Here is a 15,207-nt window from a genome sequence, read left to right as displayed (position 1 = left end):
TTTTAGTTGTACAAAATAGATACCTATCTTGGTAATTATAACTTACTCAGGTGGACAAGGCTCAGTGTTGCAGGCTCTCTGATTTTCCGGAGGTTTACTGTCAGGATCACAGTAATTGTTTTGCACAACGGAGTTGTCATCCAGCCTTTTACACACCACCTCTTGTTTCTGCACACCTTGGGATGAAATTAAACACCACTAGTTAGCAATTCTTACTCCTATTGACTGAAAACATATTTCACTAATTGATTAATTCTACTATCCAACTTCAATTGGCATCTGAATTTTCTGAACTGACTGAACGCCCATGCCCCCTGACTACACAAAATACTTCATTTTCCATCAATTTTGGACCACCCCACTGAGAGAGGATTTTGAATTGTTGTTGTTTCTTAAAACAAAGGGAATATATTTATAGATTTACTAACACATTGTTTTTATTTGTATATTGCATAAAATCCATTTTCCATCTACTCTTCTCTCTGAGTAAAAAACACTCTACTTTCCAAAGAAAACATCACCAAGCATAACGTGGCCACACTTCGATGCAGAATTATTGTTTACGTGCTCTGGTATAAAATAAAATAGCAATACTGGGATTCAGTGTTGCATTTTTATGCATGTCATCCTATAAGCATTCTCTTCATTAAAGTATGGAAGCATTATTCATTCTGAAAGATGCAGCTTTTCTGTGTAGATCCTAATTACGTCTGGCACAGATACGTTCCAGCTCCTCTTTCATTATTTAATCATCAACAGGCAGTTTCAGAAATGATTAATTCCCAAAATACCATGAAGAATCACAGCCATGACAATATTTTTAAGGTAACATTTTAAGCAGATTTTTCAATTTAAAAAACAGGATGTAAAGTAAGGCATGAAGAAATATTCCTCACTAAGGAATATATGACAACAGTGCAGTTTAGAGTATTCTTGTAAACACAGTACTCAGAGCTTCCTTCTCTGTTTGAAAACAAGCAGTGTGATTATTTGTTGGGATACATAGACTTTGGAGCTGCAATTCATATACAGTTCTTATTGAATACAAGTACTCATAAAACCGAAATAATGAGATTATTTTTATCATAAAGGTGCAAAAAACCCTAAACCCTTCTTAAAAAAGGAAACAATTATTTATTTTTTTTCTAATTTATGAAATGCACACAAATACATAGAAACTAAAACATCCTGGCTTACAATATTAGGAAAATTCATTCTACAGTTTTCTCTCTTCAAAGAGAAGAGTTTTATAGGAGATAAACATTTGCAAGATGTAATAAAGTTAATTATACAAATTTTTACAGACACTGAACATTCCACTGAAAAAAGTGATATTCTTTTACCAAATAATTTTAGTCTTTTTGTTCTTTTTAAACTTGCTTAGCAACTTACCTACTGCTTCCAGTGTTAGTCATTAAGGACTGTGGTTCCTAAACTGAAACCTCTAAGGAATTTAGGTATTTAACTCCAACATGGAGCCAAGTAAAATGTCCTTATGATGTTCAGCGCAAAGAACATAGGGAAATCATAACCTCCTTTTGCATTATATCCCTGAAGCACCCTCTAAGAGACTTCAGGCACAGGAGTAGCAAGTTCAAGCCTTTCTCAGTTTGCTGGATTCCCACCTACCCTGAGAGTACAGTAACTTCTGTGACTAACTCAGTGGTCAATTTAGTCAAGTAAAATGGCCACACTGTTGTTGCTAGTTTGTAGATTATTTTGATTTTTATGCAACTACAGTCTAATGCAAAATGTACAAATCATCTCCTACAACCCAAAATGTACAAACCAAAAACCATAGCTGTGCTAGATGAATGCCCTTTTCACTAGTTTAAGTCTCTTATTTGTTTTATTTCTCCTTACCCTATGAATCTTGGATCCCTGGTTGCACTGCGGCCAGGATAGGTTGTTAGAAAATCTTCACCTTCCCTACCCTCTTGGTTTTACAGAACACAGAATATTCTTCTGGTGGTGTACTTCCAGTATAAATCTCTTTGAATTGAAATACGGAACTGATGGATAAGCATGTTATCACCACCACACCATTCTGCAAAATCTGGGTATTACCTGTTACGTATAACTAGAGTAAGTCCTGTTAATTTAAGCACTCACTCTCAGGAAAACTCAACAGTCTGCACCCTAAGAAGTTAAAAATTGCGGCTTCATCCCAGATGTGCATGGTATGTCAGGGGGAGGAGATCACTCAACGTACCATTTATGGGCCATAGACTGCCTGTAGGCAGATCCCTGTATAGTATATGAGGGCACGGTATCAGCCCTCAACATCTTGTGTGCTCCATTAACCATGTTTATACCAAAAGCACCTAATGCTGCAGTCTTGACCTCTCTAAAGCTCCTAAATTCAGAGCACCAGCTCTGCTACTGGGGAGAGATATCCTATTATTATTTTTATTATAGCAAGATCTAATTTTCCCAAAGCAGGCAAAATGTCTGACATCTCAGGTTATCCATAAATACCATGAACATTTTAAAGTAAGTTATATTTAAGAGAAATAGATTGATTAACAAAGCATATGTCCTACAGCCAAACCAGACAGACCAAGCAGTATCTTTTTTTTTTGTTTTATCTTTATACATGCATCTGGATGCCACACTATACAGTTGTAGGCAACACTAATCACAATGCAAAAGCCAGACGGGCTTCTGATCAAATCTAACATACAGAAATATGTATAAAAAATAGAAAGAAAATACCATTTCTGAACAATATTCAACCAACTTCACAAACTGATCAAGCTCCAACTTAAAGTCAGATGCCATCTTCAGCTCTGACCTTCACAACCTTGAACAGCAGCATTCTAATTTCTAGTCCAGATATTTTAATGCAAAATTTATTTACTTAAGTCAACACATTTTTTCAGTTTATTAACTTTCCTTTGATAACCAAGTCAACTCTTGCAGTCTCTCCATGGAAGTTAGAAATGCCAATTCCCTTGATCATCCTCACAGCACTCCTGTGTATGTGTTCATGCTTACTACATCCACAATAAAAACTTCCCAGTGTTACAGAGAGATTTTACGAGATTTTATGCCTTAACCAGTATCATTAAAACTTTCAAACAAATACACCTAAGACCATATTTGCCTTTATTATGACAACAGAATAATATGAAAATCAAACAATCAATAAATCAAAATTTCAAATCAGCAGTGCAATATAGTTATTTTATTTATATTTATATATGTGAGACACAAGTTTTTTCAATTCTTTATTTTGTTCCTTTATTACTATTTTAATAGAGAAAAAAGTATAAATCACTGTAAGAAGGGGGAGACAAACCTTTACTAGATCAGGCTCTCCTCTTTAATGTCCTTCTTTGATTCCTGAGAAATAACCAGGAAACCTTAATACTTTGGAAGCTGTGACAATTCACTTGAAATTCCATTACCCATGTAAATGTTAGAGTTTATTCGCACTTTACCACAAGGAAAAAGAGTATTTGAAAACAGTCAGGCCAAACACTGATACCAGTAACATAGCACTGCTGGCAGAAAGGGAATTTATGTTCAGCTCTGACCGATCATTTATCCTTTCCATTCATCTTAATTTTCTTGGTTACTAATGTAGGTTGCTCTCATAATGGAGTTTACTTGAAATGTAATTGCTTAAAAATAATTTATGCATACTTCAGAATTACACAATTTAACAATGTATGTCATTCCATCAACTATACTTATGGGATATTTTAGATATTGCTATCATGTTTTCACTAAAATTCCTACTGGCACCATACACATTTCCTTCCAAGCTTTGGCTAGAACCTGGCAGCCTCAGGAATTTCATTTCTGAAGAGCTATGCAATAAGAAAATACTCTGAAATACTATGAACACAAAGCATTATTGTGCTTGGTTTTCAAAAAATTTTATGCTAGCCATGGTATTTATTGAATACAGGTCAGACAACATATCCCTCCCAGACAGCATTGACCACTATTCACTCACAAAGCGAAGATTCTTTAATCCACCCAGTTGGACATTCTGGTTCAGTTTTAAGATGTTCTGCAGCATCTTGCAATACAGTATGTGCTTTGCATATAGGAAACATAATTCTCAATTAAGTTGTTTAAATGCTATATAATTACAGTGTTACTTAAAATTATACTGCATAAACAAAATTCAGATTCTAACTTCCAAACCTACTTTAAAAAAAAGGTGGGGGGGGGGGACAAAAAACTAGCAACACTGGTTTTACCCAGAATACAACTGACACTTAGTTAAGCACTATGGGCCCTGGAAAAATATTTTTCATTATCAACTCTTCTGAGTATATGGTCTCTGAAAATAATCTAAAAAGCACAGCTAAACAAATTCATTTATACTCTTGGGGGAATAATTATGAGCAGTTAGACAGAAACATTCTGCTTTCAAATCTACAGATTTATAGTTTATAATAAAAGACATAAAATGTCCTCATAACTGGTCAATGCAATTCTAATAGAAAACAAAACTCCAGTGGCTTAGTGACCATACTCCCTAGAGATTTGAGATGCTTTACAGATTTCAATTCATAAATAGTCTGCATGACTTTCAGCAGCCAAATTTAAAATCACATGGAGCATATTTTATTCTTAAATTAAAACTGCAGTCATGTTAATGCTGTACCTATTTTTAAAAACAGCCCCCCGAAATTGTGGTTTCCAATTGCAACAGCAAATAATAAAGATGCCAGTACCAATACATAGTGAGCCTTACATCACTAAAGCTAGTGCATGCTGGTTAACCCAGACATACTTTCTGAGCTCACTCATCAGATCACAAGATATTTATCAGAGCCAAACTTACATTTTCCTTGACGAAACTTTACTTGTTTTATAATTCATTTGACAAAGAAAAACACAGTAGGCACCACTGGTACAACAGTGACCAGCCAAGGAAAGTGAACAGCAATCGAATTACCTTGCATAATAAATTGACAGAATATTTCAAAAAAAACCACACAAATACATAAGACATTTAACTCATTTGGAAACGAACTCTAATGGAATTAAATGACTTCAAGATCAATGTTTAGGATACCTGGTAAATTCCAGATAATAAGGCATCTTAGACATAAAGGATGTGCACTTACTACAGTACACTACAGTTTATTTTTAATGTCTACAAAAATAAAACTACACAGATGGAATTTTTCATGTCAGTTGTTGAATTTTGTTTTAAACAATATCACTAGCAGCTGACTTCCTTATTATGCATTTTTCTGACACTTGTCAGAAAATTTGCCCTTGGAAAACTATAAGATATAAGGAAAGAGGCGTGAGAACAAAACTGTAATTCAGTGATCTGTGATATATATTTACCTTTTCTATTTTAGTACTTTCTTTACTTCCTATTTCTCAGTATTCATGTTTCTCCTTAGGAAAGGGGAAACTTGTCCTCACTTCCTTCCCTTTATGTATCTTGTGCTACTCTCTAATACTGTTTACTTGTAGTCTTGTCTAAATTTACCACCATTTTAGAGGCCTACAATATAACAAATACATAGCTGAAACACAAAAATTTGCAAGCAGGCCTAATATGCTTTGAGTGGCACTGTTGCCTGAAATGCTTGTTCTGTAATTCAGTGCATTTCTGCACAGGTCTGAGCATACATACAGTTTTACAAAGGTTTCCATTTCAAGCGCAACTACATAGTATTAGACACAAAATAACGTACTTCTTAACTAGACAATGAATCTATGGCAAAGCTTGAGGGCAAGATATAATTTGTATTGACTATGGAAATACCTAAACTAAGATAGCATTAAGCTTTCCTTTCTAAAACTCTTTACTCAGAGTAGAATAATTATCAGTGAAATTTAAGGAAAAAAAGAAAAAAAAAAGAAGAATGCAGGTAGTGCTAATGTTCCCAGAGATGAAGAACTAGCTCAGTTAGAATTTATTTGCATTTTAAAAAGAAGTTTTTTCCCACACAGAAAATGCTTACTTTAGTGTATAAAATGACAAGCTACGATGCTGCACTTCCAAGCCTAAAAGATACTAAAAGACAGACAGATCCAATGAGATATTAAAAATGAGTGAAGTTATACTCTCAACCTATGAAGAGGTGCATGAATACAGGAAAGGAAAAGAATTGCCTATTACGAGGCATGCTTTTAAAATAGTTGGTTAATCAGAAGAATCTATTTTTGGTAAAACTCAAATACCAAAATTAAGCTCAGCTTTTAGAGACGTGATGGTCCAGTTTAGCGCCACACAACAGTGAAAAATAAACAAAAGCTAAAAAGTGGTTTACTACATACTAATTACAATACAGTTCAAAATTGAATGAGCATAAGCAATTCCTCTCCGTCTTTCATTTCTGTTTAGTTCTCTGTATAAAGATGTTTGCTTGCAGAGCAACTATGAAATATTTCATTCTTCTTTAACATGCATGACTACTAAATACACATCCTTTTACTTCTTGTACTACAAAAAGTCTAGCTACCTCCTGGTCTTTCAGATGCAACCTAAACATTCTATAGCTTCTCTCACAAACTTTAATTTTCTAGACTCCTCTATGAATACTACAGAGGGAGAGGAGGTATTATGTGTAGTTTGAAAAGAATCCATTAGTTTTGGATGCCCCAACTGAGTTTTCAGAACACTTAGCTTTATAGACACTTTAAGTAACGAGGAACTCGTCCCAAAGACTTTCCAAAGACTTCACCATGACTGTTCAGGATCTGGCCTTCATGACATTCGACACATATACCCAAGTTTACAATACAAAAACAGCACTCAAGTAGGCAGTAAAAACTCACATTTTTACTACTTTGAATCAAGAACATACACCAAATAGTAACTCTGTCTTTAGACCTGGCTAAGGTCTATGTTATGTGATGCAATATAGTCTAATATTTGTCTGTAACACTGCCCCAGGATAAGAGATTGGTCCCTGACACAGCAAATAACATAAAATTTCACAGTCATTTAAATCTGTCATTTCCTGGCTTCTAGATATTTGCAAATCTGCATGCTGATAAGGTAACTTCTGTGTGTTGGTAAGACAGCTTTTTAAGTGCAACATGTACCTAGACAAGAAGACAGAACATTAGAACACAGAAAGGTTCAGAGATAGACACAACTTAAAAATGTTCGTTAAAAGTGAGATTTGTCTTCAGCTCTTCTATGTTTTAATATAAAAATATATTCGGCTAGATTTAATCTACAGCTTTCTTCTCTGAAGATGGAATATCATATCCTCAAACCTTTTGAACCTCAAATATCTTTGCACTGCAGGTCAGCTGTACTGTACAAATTACAGAAAGAGGCAGAGATATGTTGAAGACTTTCATCGATGTACAACCTGTACTTAAATTATAATACTGTTTTTCAGCAACAAAAATTGAAAGTAATTTCCTCATTAGTATTTCTCACACATGTTCTTTACTTGAAAAAAAAAAAGAAAAAAAATTAGTGGGAAATCAGTTAACTTTCAAGCTTTTATCCCTTGATGTTGAGAAAAATTTCTGAAGACAGATTCCAAATAGATAGAATTTCAGTACTGTACTTGATAAAAAATTCTATAGGAATAAACAAAGCATTGCAGAGGTTTCATTTCTAAAATTTCTCACACATTATATTTATATTAGCTAGCTTTTCCAGTTACTCTGTCTGTCTTTACAAGCTCTCTCTCTCCCTTTTTTTATTTCCCTGACTCAGCTTCTTTTTAGAATTGTCTTCCTTTGGCATATGGCAAAAGGTGTTTCATAAACTTGAGGGAATAGAAGGTATTCATATGGAGAAAACAGATACAGCTTCTACACGAATTATAGCTACAATGAAACATTTATCCTCTGAGCACAGATCCTAGTTACCACAGTATATCCTCACATTAAGCTGAATGAAAGGAGAGAAAAGTATGTTGTTTAGCCACCACAAACTATTTAAGATGCTCTTTCAATAGAAAAAAAAAATTAAATGAGTAATAAGTATGCAGACGATGGATGTCCATGACTCACATGTCTTTCTTTAAAAGTTAATTAACTACGCCAAAATGTTTTTCTCTAGGCAGAGGCCTACTCCTTCAGACCAAATCATTTTCTCTTTGTATTTCTGAATCTGTGACATGCTAATGATTTGCATGACAAAAGATTCATGGCAAAATCTTGTCTCCACTTTTATCAGTGGGAGTTCTCCCTTTGACTTCAGAAGGTTATTAACTCACTGCTGTCATAAAACCAGGATTTGGCAGTACTTACACGTTTTTGTCTTTTGCTATGAGACAGACACTTCTCCCCTACCTTCCTACTTCTCTCAATCTTTGATTTTTCTACATACCCAAAAATGTTAAAGCACTAGTTGAAAAAGCAGTCTGTCATGCAGGTGGTTACATGCCTCTGTTTCAGGACTCTATTTAGCTGCACATAGGAGAAACTGTATTGCTCTTCGCGTCTTACACGCTTACAGCTAAGCAAACTGCCAGTGCTTAAGCAGCAAAACAACCCGTAACAGCCACAGCATGATCCAAGCAGAATCAAGATGCCTCTAAACATAAACACCTCCAGAAGCATTAAAAAAAAAGGGGGGGTGCATTTGGTCTGAACATTCTTTAAACATAAACAGTTGTTTCCTCTCATCACTGACGGTGTGCTGCACAGCTGAAAGCTGAAATTCTGAGGTGGATTTAAACCTGTCTCCTTCGTATTCTGCAACTGAGGTCTGTCAGGTAGATGATGCATTCAGTCTCCAGAGAAGAATGATGCTGTTCACAAAGCACTTCTACTCACCAGTCCATGCAGCAGCAATGGTGTTGGCTTTGAAGGAAGCCAACTGTCCTGCTCTCCCAGCCAGAGGTAAAGAATTGCATTGGTGGCCACTAGAGGGAGGAGGATTAGGAATATAGTAAATTGTGGGCAAAAGGCACCCATGATGAAATCACGTGGGACAACCTACAAATCCCCCATCACTGTCACCACTGGCAACAATTCTCAGATACTGCTATCGGCTGGGAAGTAGGATCCAGTTGTTATCACCTCCTACAGAAGAGCTGCCAGTATGCATCCTGACCTTTGGTGGCTGGAGGATAGAAGGCCTGCCTAGGATCATGTGAAGTACACACACACTCACACAGACACACACACATGTGTAGTTGACTTCTGTTTATGTCCTTACTTAAAACTTCAGATGCCCTTTATCAAGAAAGCTCCTGTACAAAGCAAATATCCCATCTTCAAGAGAATCCCAGAAGAAGCATCAGCAGACAGAGATACATTGTGCCAACATATACCGTATTTGATGCAAAAATCTGTACATATTAAACCTAGTCCAAAAAAAAAAAAAACCTAACGTGATAAAATAGATGTTCTTTCACTAAATTAAGTTTTGAAGCATATCTGAAAGAAATATTTTCATGTTAGTTACCCACATAATTATGTAGTAATGTGTATGTTGCAATTCAGTTTACCCTTTAGCCTGAATGCCTGGTATGTATCTTACCTCCAGCACAAGTGGCAGAACATTCTGACCACGGCAGATGATTCCATGTAAATCCAACTTCATTGTCTCCACTGCCAGTGCGAGAGATGGGAACATTGAATTTATACCTTATACCCAAATTTTGTTCCTGTAGCAGAATCTGTAGTTGAAAACAACTGGTTATACCATTAAAACAGGCAAGCAGAGGGCAATTACAATGACATTTAATTTAGATATGTGTTATGTCTTGTGGAAGGAAAAAAGGTAATAAAGTGAGCCACAATAATTCTTTCAGGTATTTCCAAAAGAATCCAGACTAACTTTTAAAGCATATACAATAATAAAGGTGAGCTTTTTTATTTCCCCCTCTTTCCTACCACAAATTCATAACTTTTGTCAAATCTTGAAACAATAATTTTAAAAAGATAATTTCATGAAATCAGTGTCTTAATTGACGGAAAATAATTTGATAGCTGATTTTTTTTTGAAGTTAAAGTTCATTACTGCAACCTAATTATGCAACATATTATTAAGTTCTAACAAATCCTGTGAGGAAGTACCCACACAGTAGCTGTGACCCTAACATTCAGGCTTTGCTTATATGCTTTGTGCCTATAGTAGTAACAACAAAGGTCATTTTCCTTCATTGCATTAGCCAACAGAATTAGCTTAGTGAAAAACAGAATAAGCTTTTAATGAGTATCATTAACTCTCACTCCAGCTTTAGCTACACTTGTCACTATGAGTTTTTTGTTTTCCTCACTCTTGTGCCTTCCCATGTGTCACCTGTCCAACACTGTGCTCTCTTAGTAAGTCTAGTCTTTGATCCTCTATCAAACATTTTTGTTGCTAATATTACATATCAAGTACATTAAAATGTAGCAATCCATCTTAGAGTTACTTCTCATCTCATTTTGCAGAGCAACCTATCCTTATCTATCTATCCCTACTGGATGGAAGGGCAGAAAAACTTCTGGTGAGAAAGCTAGTGGCACTGACTGAGAAAGTCACTATAACCATTGCATAAATCATTTTATATGGGCTCCCTAGTTATCCACAGCTGCAGCAGAAAAATAATGGGGTTCAGGTGTTTGAAAAAATTGCCTAAGATTTAAATACCCAGGGGGCAATTGCTCTATATACCTAAGTGTCATGTCTGTCTCAAACAAACCCTGAGCTGCAAATCTGGCAGCCCTGTTCCCACACTCTTCCTCGGAGTAGCAGTGGCCTCACTATTGACTATCGTCAGAGACAGGGTGCAAGGGCCTTCTATTACATTCTCACATTCTGTACAAACCATTAAAAGCAGACTTTGTCAAAACAACATAATAATTTAACACAGGTGAAATCATGACACTCTGGAGTATCCACATGAAGTACAGAAATACGGTCTACTTCTCCCTCAGGCCCTGTTTAAAACCAGGTATCTACAGAACAACTGTTAGGAAAGCAGAGCACACAGATACCACACATCACCATCACAGCCTGATGCAGCTGCTATATGCAACACTTTCACACCTCAGAAGTACACAGAGACACTATACACATCCCATTTACAAATTATGCTACTATTCTGAAGCAACATAACACAGAAGAGAATGATACTGGGGTATTTTCAGTGAGATTTCCTGAGGGATTTCCTATCTTTATTCCTCTTTTTCATCACAATGTTTGCCTGCCAGTTTTAAAACAAAGTTGATTTTAAAGAAATTATTCAAAAGTCTTAGAATATTCTTTGTAAAACAATATATTCTTTGTAAATACTACCTATTTTGATTCTATTCATGGCCTCATTTTTCCTCAGAATATAAGTACATATTCATAAATTCAGAAATATATCAACTATAACTTTACCATGACTATGAGATTTTCTGATGTAGGGCCTAGGGCTTCCAAAGATTCAGGTTCATCTGTTGGTCTCTTGTAATGGAAAGCTGTTCCAGCAACATCAAATTTTCTTGGCCAGTCAATAGTCCAGGCACCATTAATATAGTAGTCATCCTCTTCAGATTTTAAAGCTTAAAAAAAAATACAAGCCACCTAAAAATTGGAAGCAGCATTTATAATAGAGAAGCCATTGCAAATTAAACTACTAATCTGTCAGATGTATGAGAATTTCACATTATAAAACCTTTTCTTTAGCACTGATCAAAATATTCCTCATACACTTTGATCACAGAATCACAGAATGGTTGAGGTTGGAAGCGACCTCTGGAGATCTCTACCCTCTGCTCAAGCCGGGACACCTAGATCACGTTGCACAGGATGATACTGCCTTTACCATAATCCTCAACACCTGGCAGATTTCAAGATGCACGTGCTATGAGAATTAAAAGTGTGCCACATGCAATCTCATTATGTGTTCAGCCCTAAAGCTGAATCCACCTGTATTCATAGAATCACAGAATCATAGAATCATAGAATGCTTAGGGTTGGAAGGGACCTCTAGAGATCATCTAGTCCAACCCCCCTGCATACGCAGGGTCACCTAGAGCACGTGGCACAGGACTGCATCCAAGCGGGTTTGGAAGATCTCCAGAGAAGGAGACTCCACAACCTCTCTGGGCAGCCTGTTCCAGTGCTCTGTCACCCTCACTGTCAAGAAATTTTTCCTTAAGTTCCTATGGAATTTTTGGTGTTTCAGTTTCCGGCCATTTCCTCTAGTCCTATCAGTGGCCACCACTGAAAAGAGACCATCCCCGTCCTCTGCACTCCCTCCCTTGAGGTATTTATATACACTGATTAGATCCCCTCTCAGCCTTCTCTTCTCCAGGCTGAACCCCAGGCAGCTCCCTCAGCCTCTCCTCATAGGGCAGATGTTCCAGGCCCCTGATCATCCTTGTGGCCCTGCGCTGGACTCTCTCCAGCAGCTCCACATCCCTCTGGTACTGTGGGGCCCAGAACTGGACACAATACTCCAGATGCGGCCTCACCAGGGCTGAGTAGAGGGGCAGGATCACCTCCCTCGACCTGCTGGAGATGCTCTTCTTAATGCACCCCAGGATCCCATTGGCCTTCTTGGCCACGAGGGCACACTGCTGCCTCATGGTCAACTTGTCATCCACCAGGACACCCAGGTCTTTCTCCGCAGAGCTGCTCTCCACAAGGTCGGTCCCCAGCCTGTCCTGGTGTCTAGGGTTATTCCTCCCCAGGTGCAGGACCTTGCACTTGGCCTTGTTGAATTGCATGAGGTTTTTCACCGCCCAGTTGTCCAGTCTGTCCAGGTCCCTCTGGATGGCAGCACAGCCCTCTGGGGTATCGGCTACTCCTCCCAGTTTCATGTCATCAGCAAACTTGCTGAGGGAGCACTCTGTGCCTTCATCCAGGTCATTGATGAATAAATTGAACAGGACTGGACCAAGGACTGACCCCTGGGGGACCCCGCTAGCCACAGACCTCCAACTAGACTCTGCACCGCTGATCACCACTCTCTGGGCCCTGCCATCCAGCCAGTTCCTAATCCACCTCACTGTCCACTCATCTATCCCACACTTCCGGAGCTTGCCCAGGAGTATGTTGTGAGGGACGGTGTCAAAAGCCTTGGTGAAGTCGAGATAGACGACATCCACCGCTCTCCCCTCGTCTATCCAGCCGGTCATTTCATCATAGAAGGCTATCAGGTTAGTTAAGCAAGATTTCCCCTTGGTGAATCCATGCTGACTACTCTTGAGCACCTTCTTGTCCTCCATGTGCGTGGAGACAACGGCCAGCATGAGCCGTTCCATCACTTTTCCGGGGACGGAGGTGAGGCTCACTGGCCTGTAGTTGCCTGGGTCCTCCTTCTTGCCTTTTTTGAAGACTGGTGTGACATTGGCCTTCTTCCAGTCTTCCGGCACCTCCCCCGTTCTCCAGGATCTTTCAAAGATGATGGAGAGCGGCTTAGCTATGACCTCTGCCAGCTCCCGCAGCACTCTGGGGTGCATCCCATCAGGGCCCATGGATTTGTGGGTATCGAGGTTCCTTAGGTGCTCTCTGACCCAATCTTCCTCTACCCAGGGCAAGTCTTCCTCTCCACTTGCTTCTTCTCTTGTCTCTAGGGCCTGGGGCTCTAAAGGGCTGCCCTTGGTAAACACCGAAGCAAAGAAGGCATTGAGCAACTCTGCTTTTTCTGTGTTATTTGTAACCAGGGTGCCCATCCCGTCCGCCAGCGGACCCACGTTTTCCCTGATCTTCCTTTTGCTGTTAATGTATTTGAAGAATTTTTTTTTGTTATTTTTAACGTCCCTTGCCAGCTTGCCTTCCAGACGTGCCTTAGCTTTCCTTGTCGCATCTCTGCATTCCCTGACTACGTTTCTGTATTTCTCCCAGGGGGCCTGTCCTTTTTTCCACATTCTGTATACCGCTGCCTTCTGCTTGAGCATTGCCACAAGCTCCCGGCTCATCCATGCAGGTTGCCTGCCCCCTCTGCCTCCCTTCCTACACACAGGGATGCACTGCTGCTGGACGTGGAGGAAGTGCCGCTTGAAAACTAACCAGCTCTCTTGGGCCCCCCTGCCTTCTAGAGCTCTAACCCATGGGATTCTACCGAGGAGGTCTCTGAAGAGGCTAAAGTTGGCCCTCCTGAAGTCCATCGTCGCAAGGCTACTTACAGCCCTGCCTCCTCCTCGTTGAATCCTGAACTCCACCAACTCATGGTCACTGCAGCCGAGGGTACCCCCCACCTTAACATCTCCTACTAGGCCCTCCCTATTTGATAGCACGAGGTCCAGTAGCCCACCTCTCCTCGTCGGCTCCTCCACAACCTGCGTCAAAAAGTTATCGTCGACGCTCTGCAGGAACCTCCAGGACTGCTTATGCCTGGCTGTGTTGTCCTCCCAGTTGATGTCGGGGTAGTTGAAGTCCCCCATGAGAACCAGGGCCTGTGACCGTGAGGCAACATCCAGCTGCCTATAGAAGGCCTCATCAACCTCCTCATCTACATTCTACACAGATGTAAGTAAATCCCAATCTTATAATCAGCTACCAGTATAATTTCTAGATTGTGCATTTTATGGTGTTGAAATCATAAACATAGGCATCTCAAATAACAAGTTGAGAAGGGAAAAAATGGAGAAGGAAGACTGAGTCTGAAACATGGTCAACTCAACTCTTGCTCCTTTGCCCATTTTTTTTCCTCCTCAATGCATATATCCAAATGCTAGCTATGTTATCTCTAAAGATATTTTATTATTCCTAGATTACAGTACTAAACCACAAAAGTACAGCAGGTAAAATATAAATTTCTTAGTAAACTGACCAATTAGGTTGGACAAACAGACTTTGCTCAAGATCATACGCTTGATATTTTACCAAAAATATTAGATGAAGTTTCTAGATAATGGATGTTGAGTAGCATAGATGTTAATTAGATATTAAGTTCTTAATTTAAGGCAGTAATAAAGATTCCTAGACTATTTGACTATTGTGAATGTGACATTCATATTTACTTCAAATAAAATGTTCTTAAAAGGAAAATGCTGTTTGAAAACATGCAATTCAATGGAGATTTGCTTTTTGTTTAGATAAAACACTACTTTGCTGGACAGCGAATTTACATTGCAATCGTATGGAATAAGACATCTTAAGATCAAGCCTTATTCTCAGCTACATCTTTGTGTACAGATGACTTAGTGTAAGCAGTTAGGAAAGAAGTCTTTACAAATGACACTCAAGTTTTATAAAATAGATTAGAAAGCATTTATACAAAGTGCAGACAGTTGGAGAAGCAGTAACATTCTGCTGGAGACATATACAGCAAGGGTTAGTAGCCATTTCCATCAGTATTGTATGCTCTGAAAAAGAATGTCTTT

General features: G+C 38.5%; 1 protein-coding gene across 1 annotated transcript in view; it reads right to left on the bottom strand.

The window, feature by feature from the left end:
• ADAMTS6 (ADAM metallopeptidase with thrombospondin type 1 motif 6) overlaps positions 1 to 15,207 on the bottom strand; it is a 129,577-nt gene that overhangs the window by 17,666 nt on the left and 96,704 nt on the right. Inside the window, exons 18-20 of the mRNA XM_088528473.1 lie at positions 11,273 to 11,436; positions 9,440 to 9,578; positions 47 to 176 (exon numbers count right to left, since the gene is read on the bottom strand). Coding sequence (XP_088384599.1) covers positions 47 to 176; positions 9,440 to 9,578; positions 11,273 to 11,436 — 433 coding nt within the window. The remainder of the gene's footprint in view (positions 1 to 46; positions 177 to 9,439; positions 9,579 to 11,272; positions 11,437 to 15,207) is intronic.

The sequence above is a fragment of the Tinamus guttatus genome, unplaced genomic scaffold (genome assembly GCF_059628265.1).
Source record: "Tinamus guttatus ecotype Peru unplaced genomic scaffold, ASM5962826v1 Tinamus_guttatus_pri_ptg000309l, whole genome shotgun sequence".
NCBI lineage: Eukaryota > Metazoa > Chordata > Aves > Tinamiformes > Tinamidae > Tinamus > Tinamus guttatus.
The sequence above is the reverse complement of the archived record's forward strand: the minus strand, read 5'-3'. Positions and strand labels throughout refer to the sequence as shown.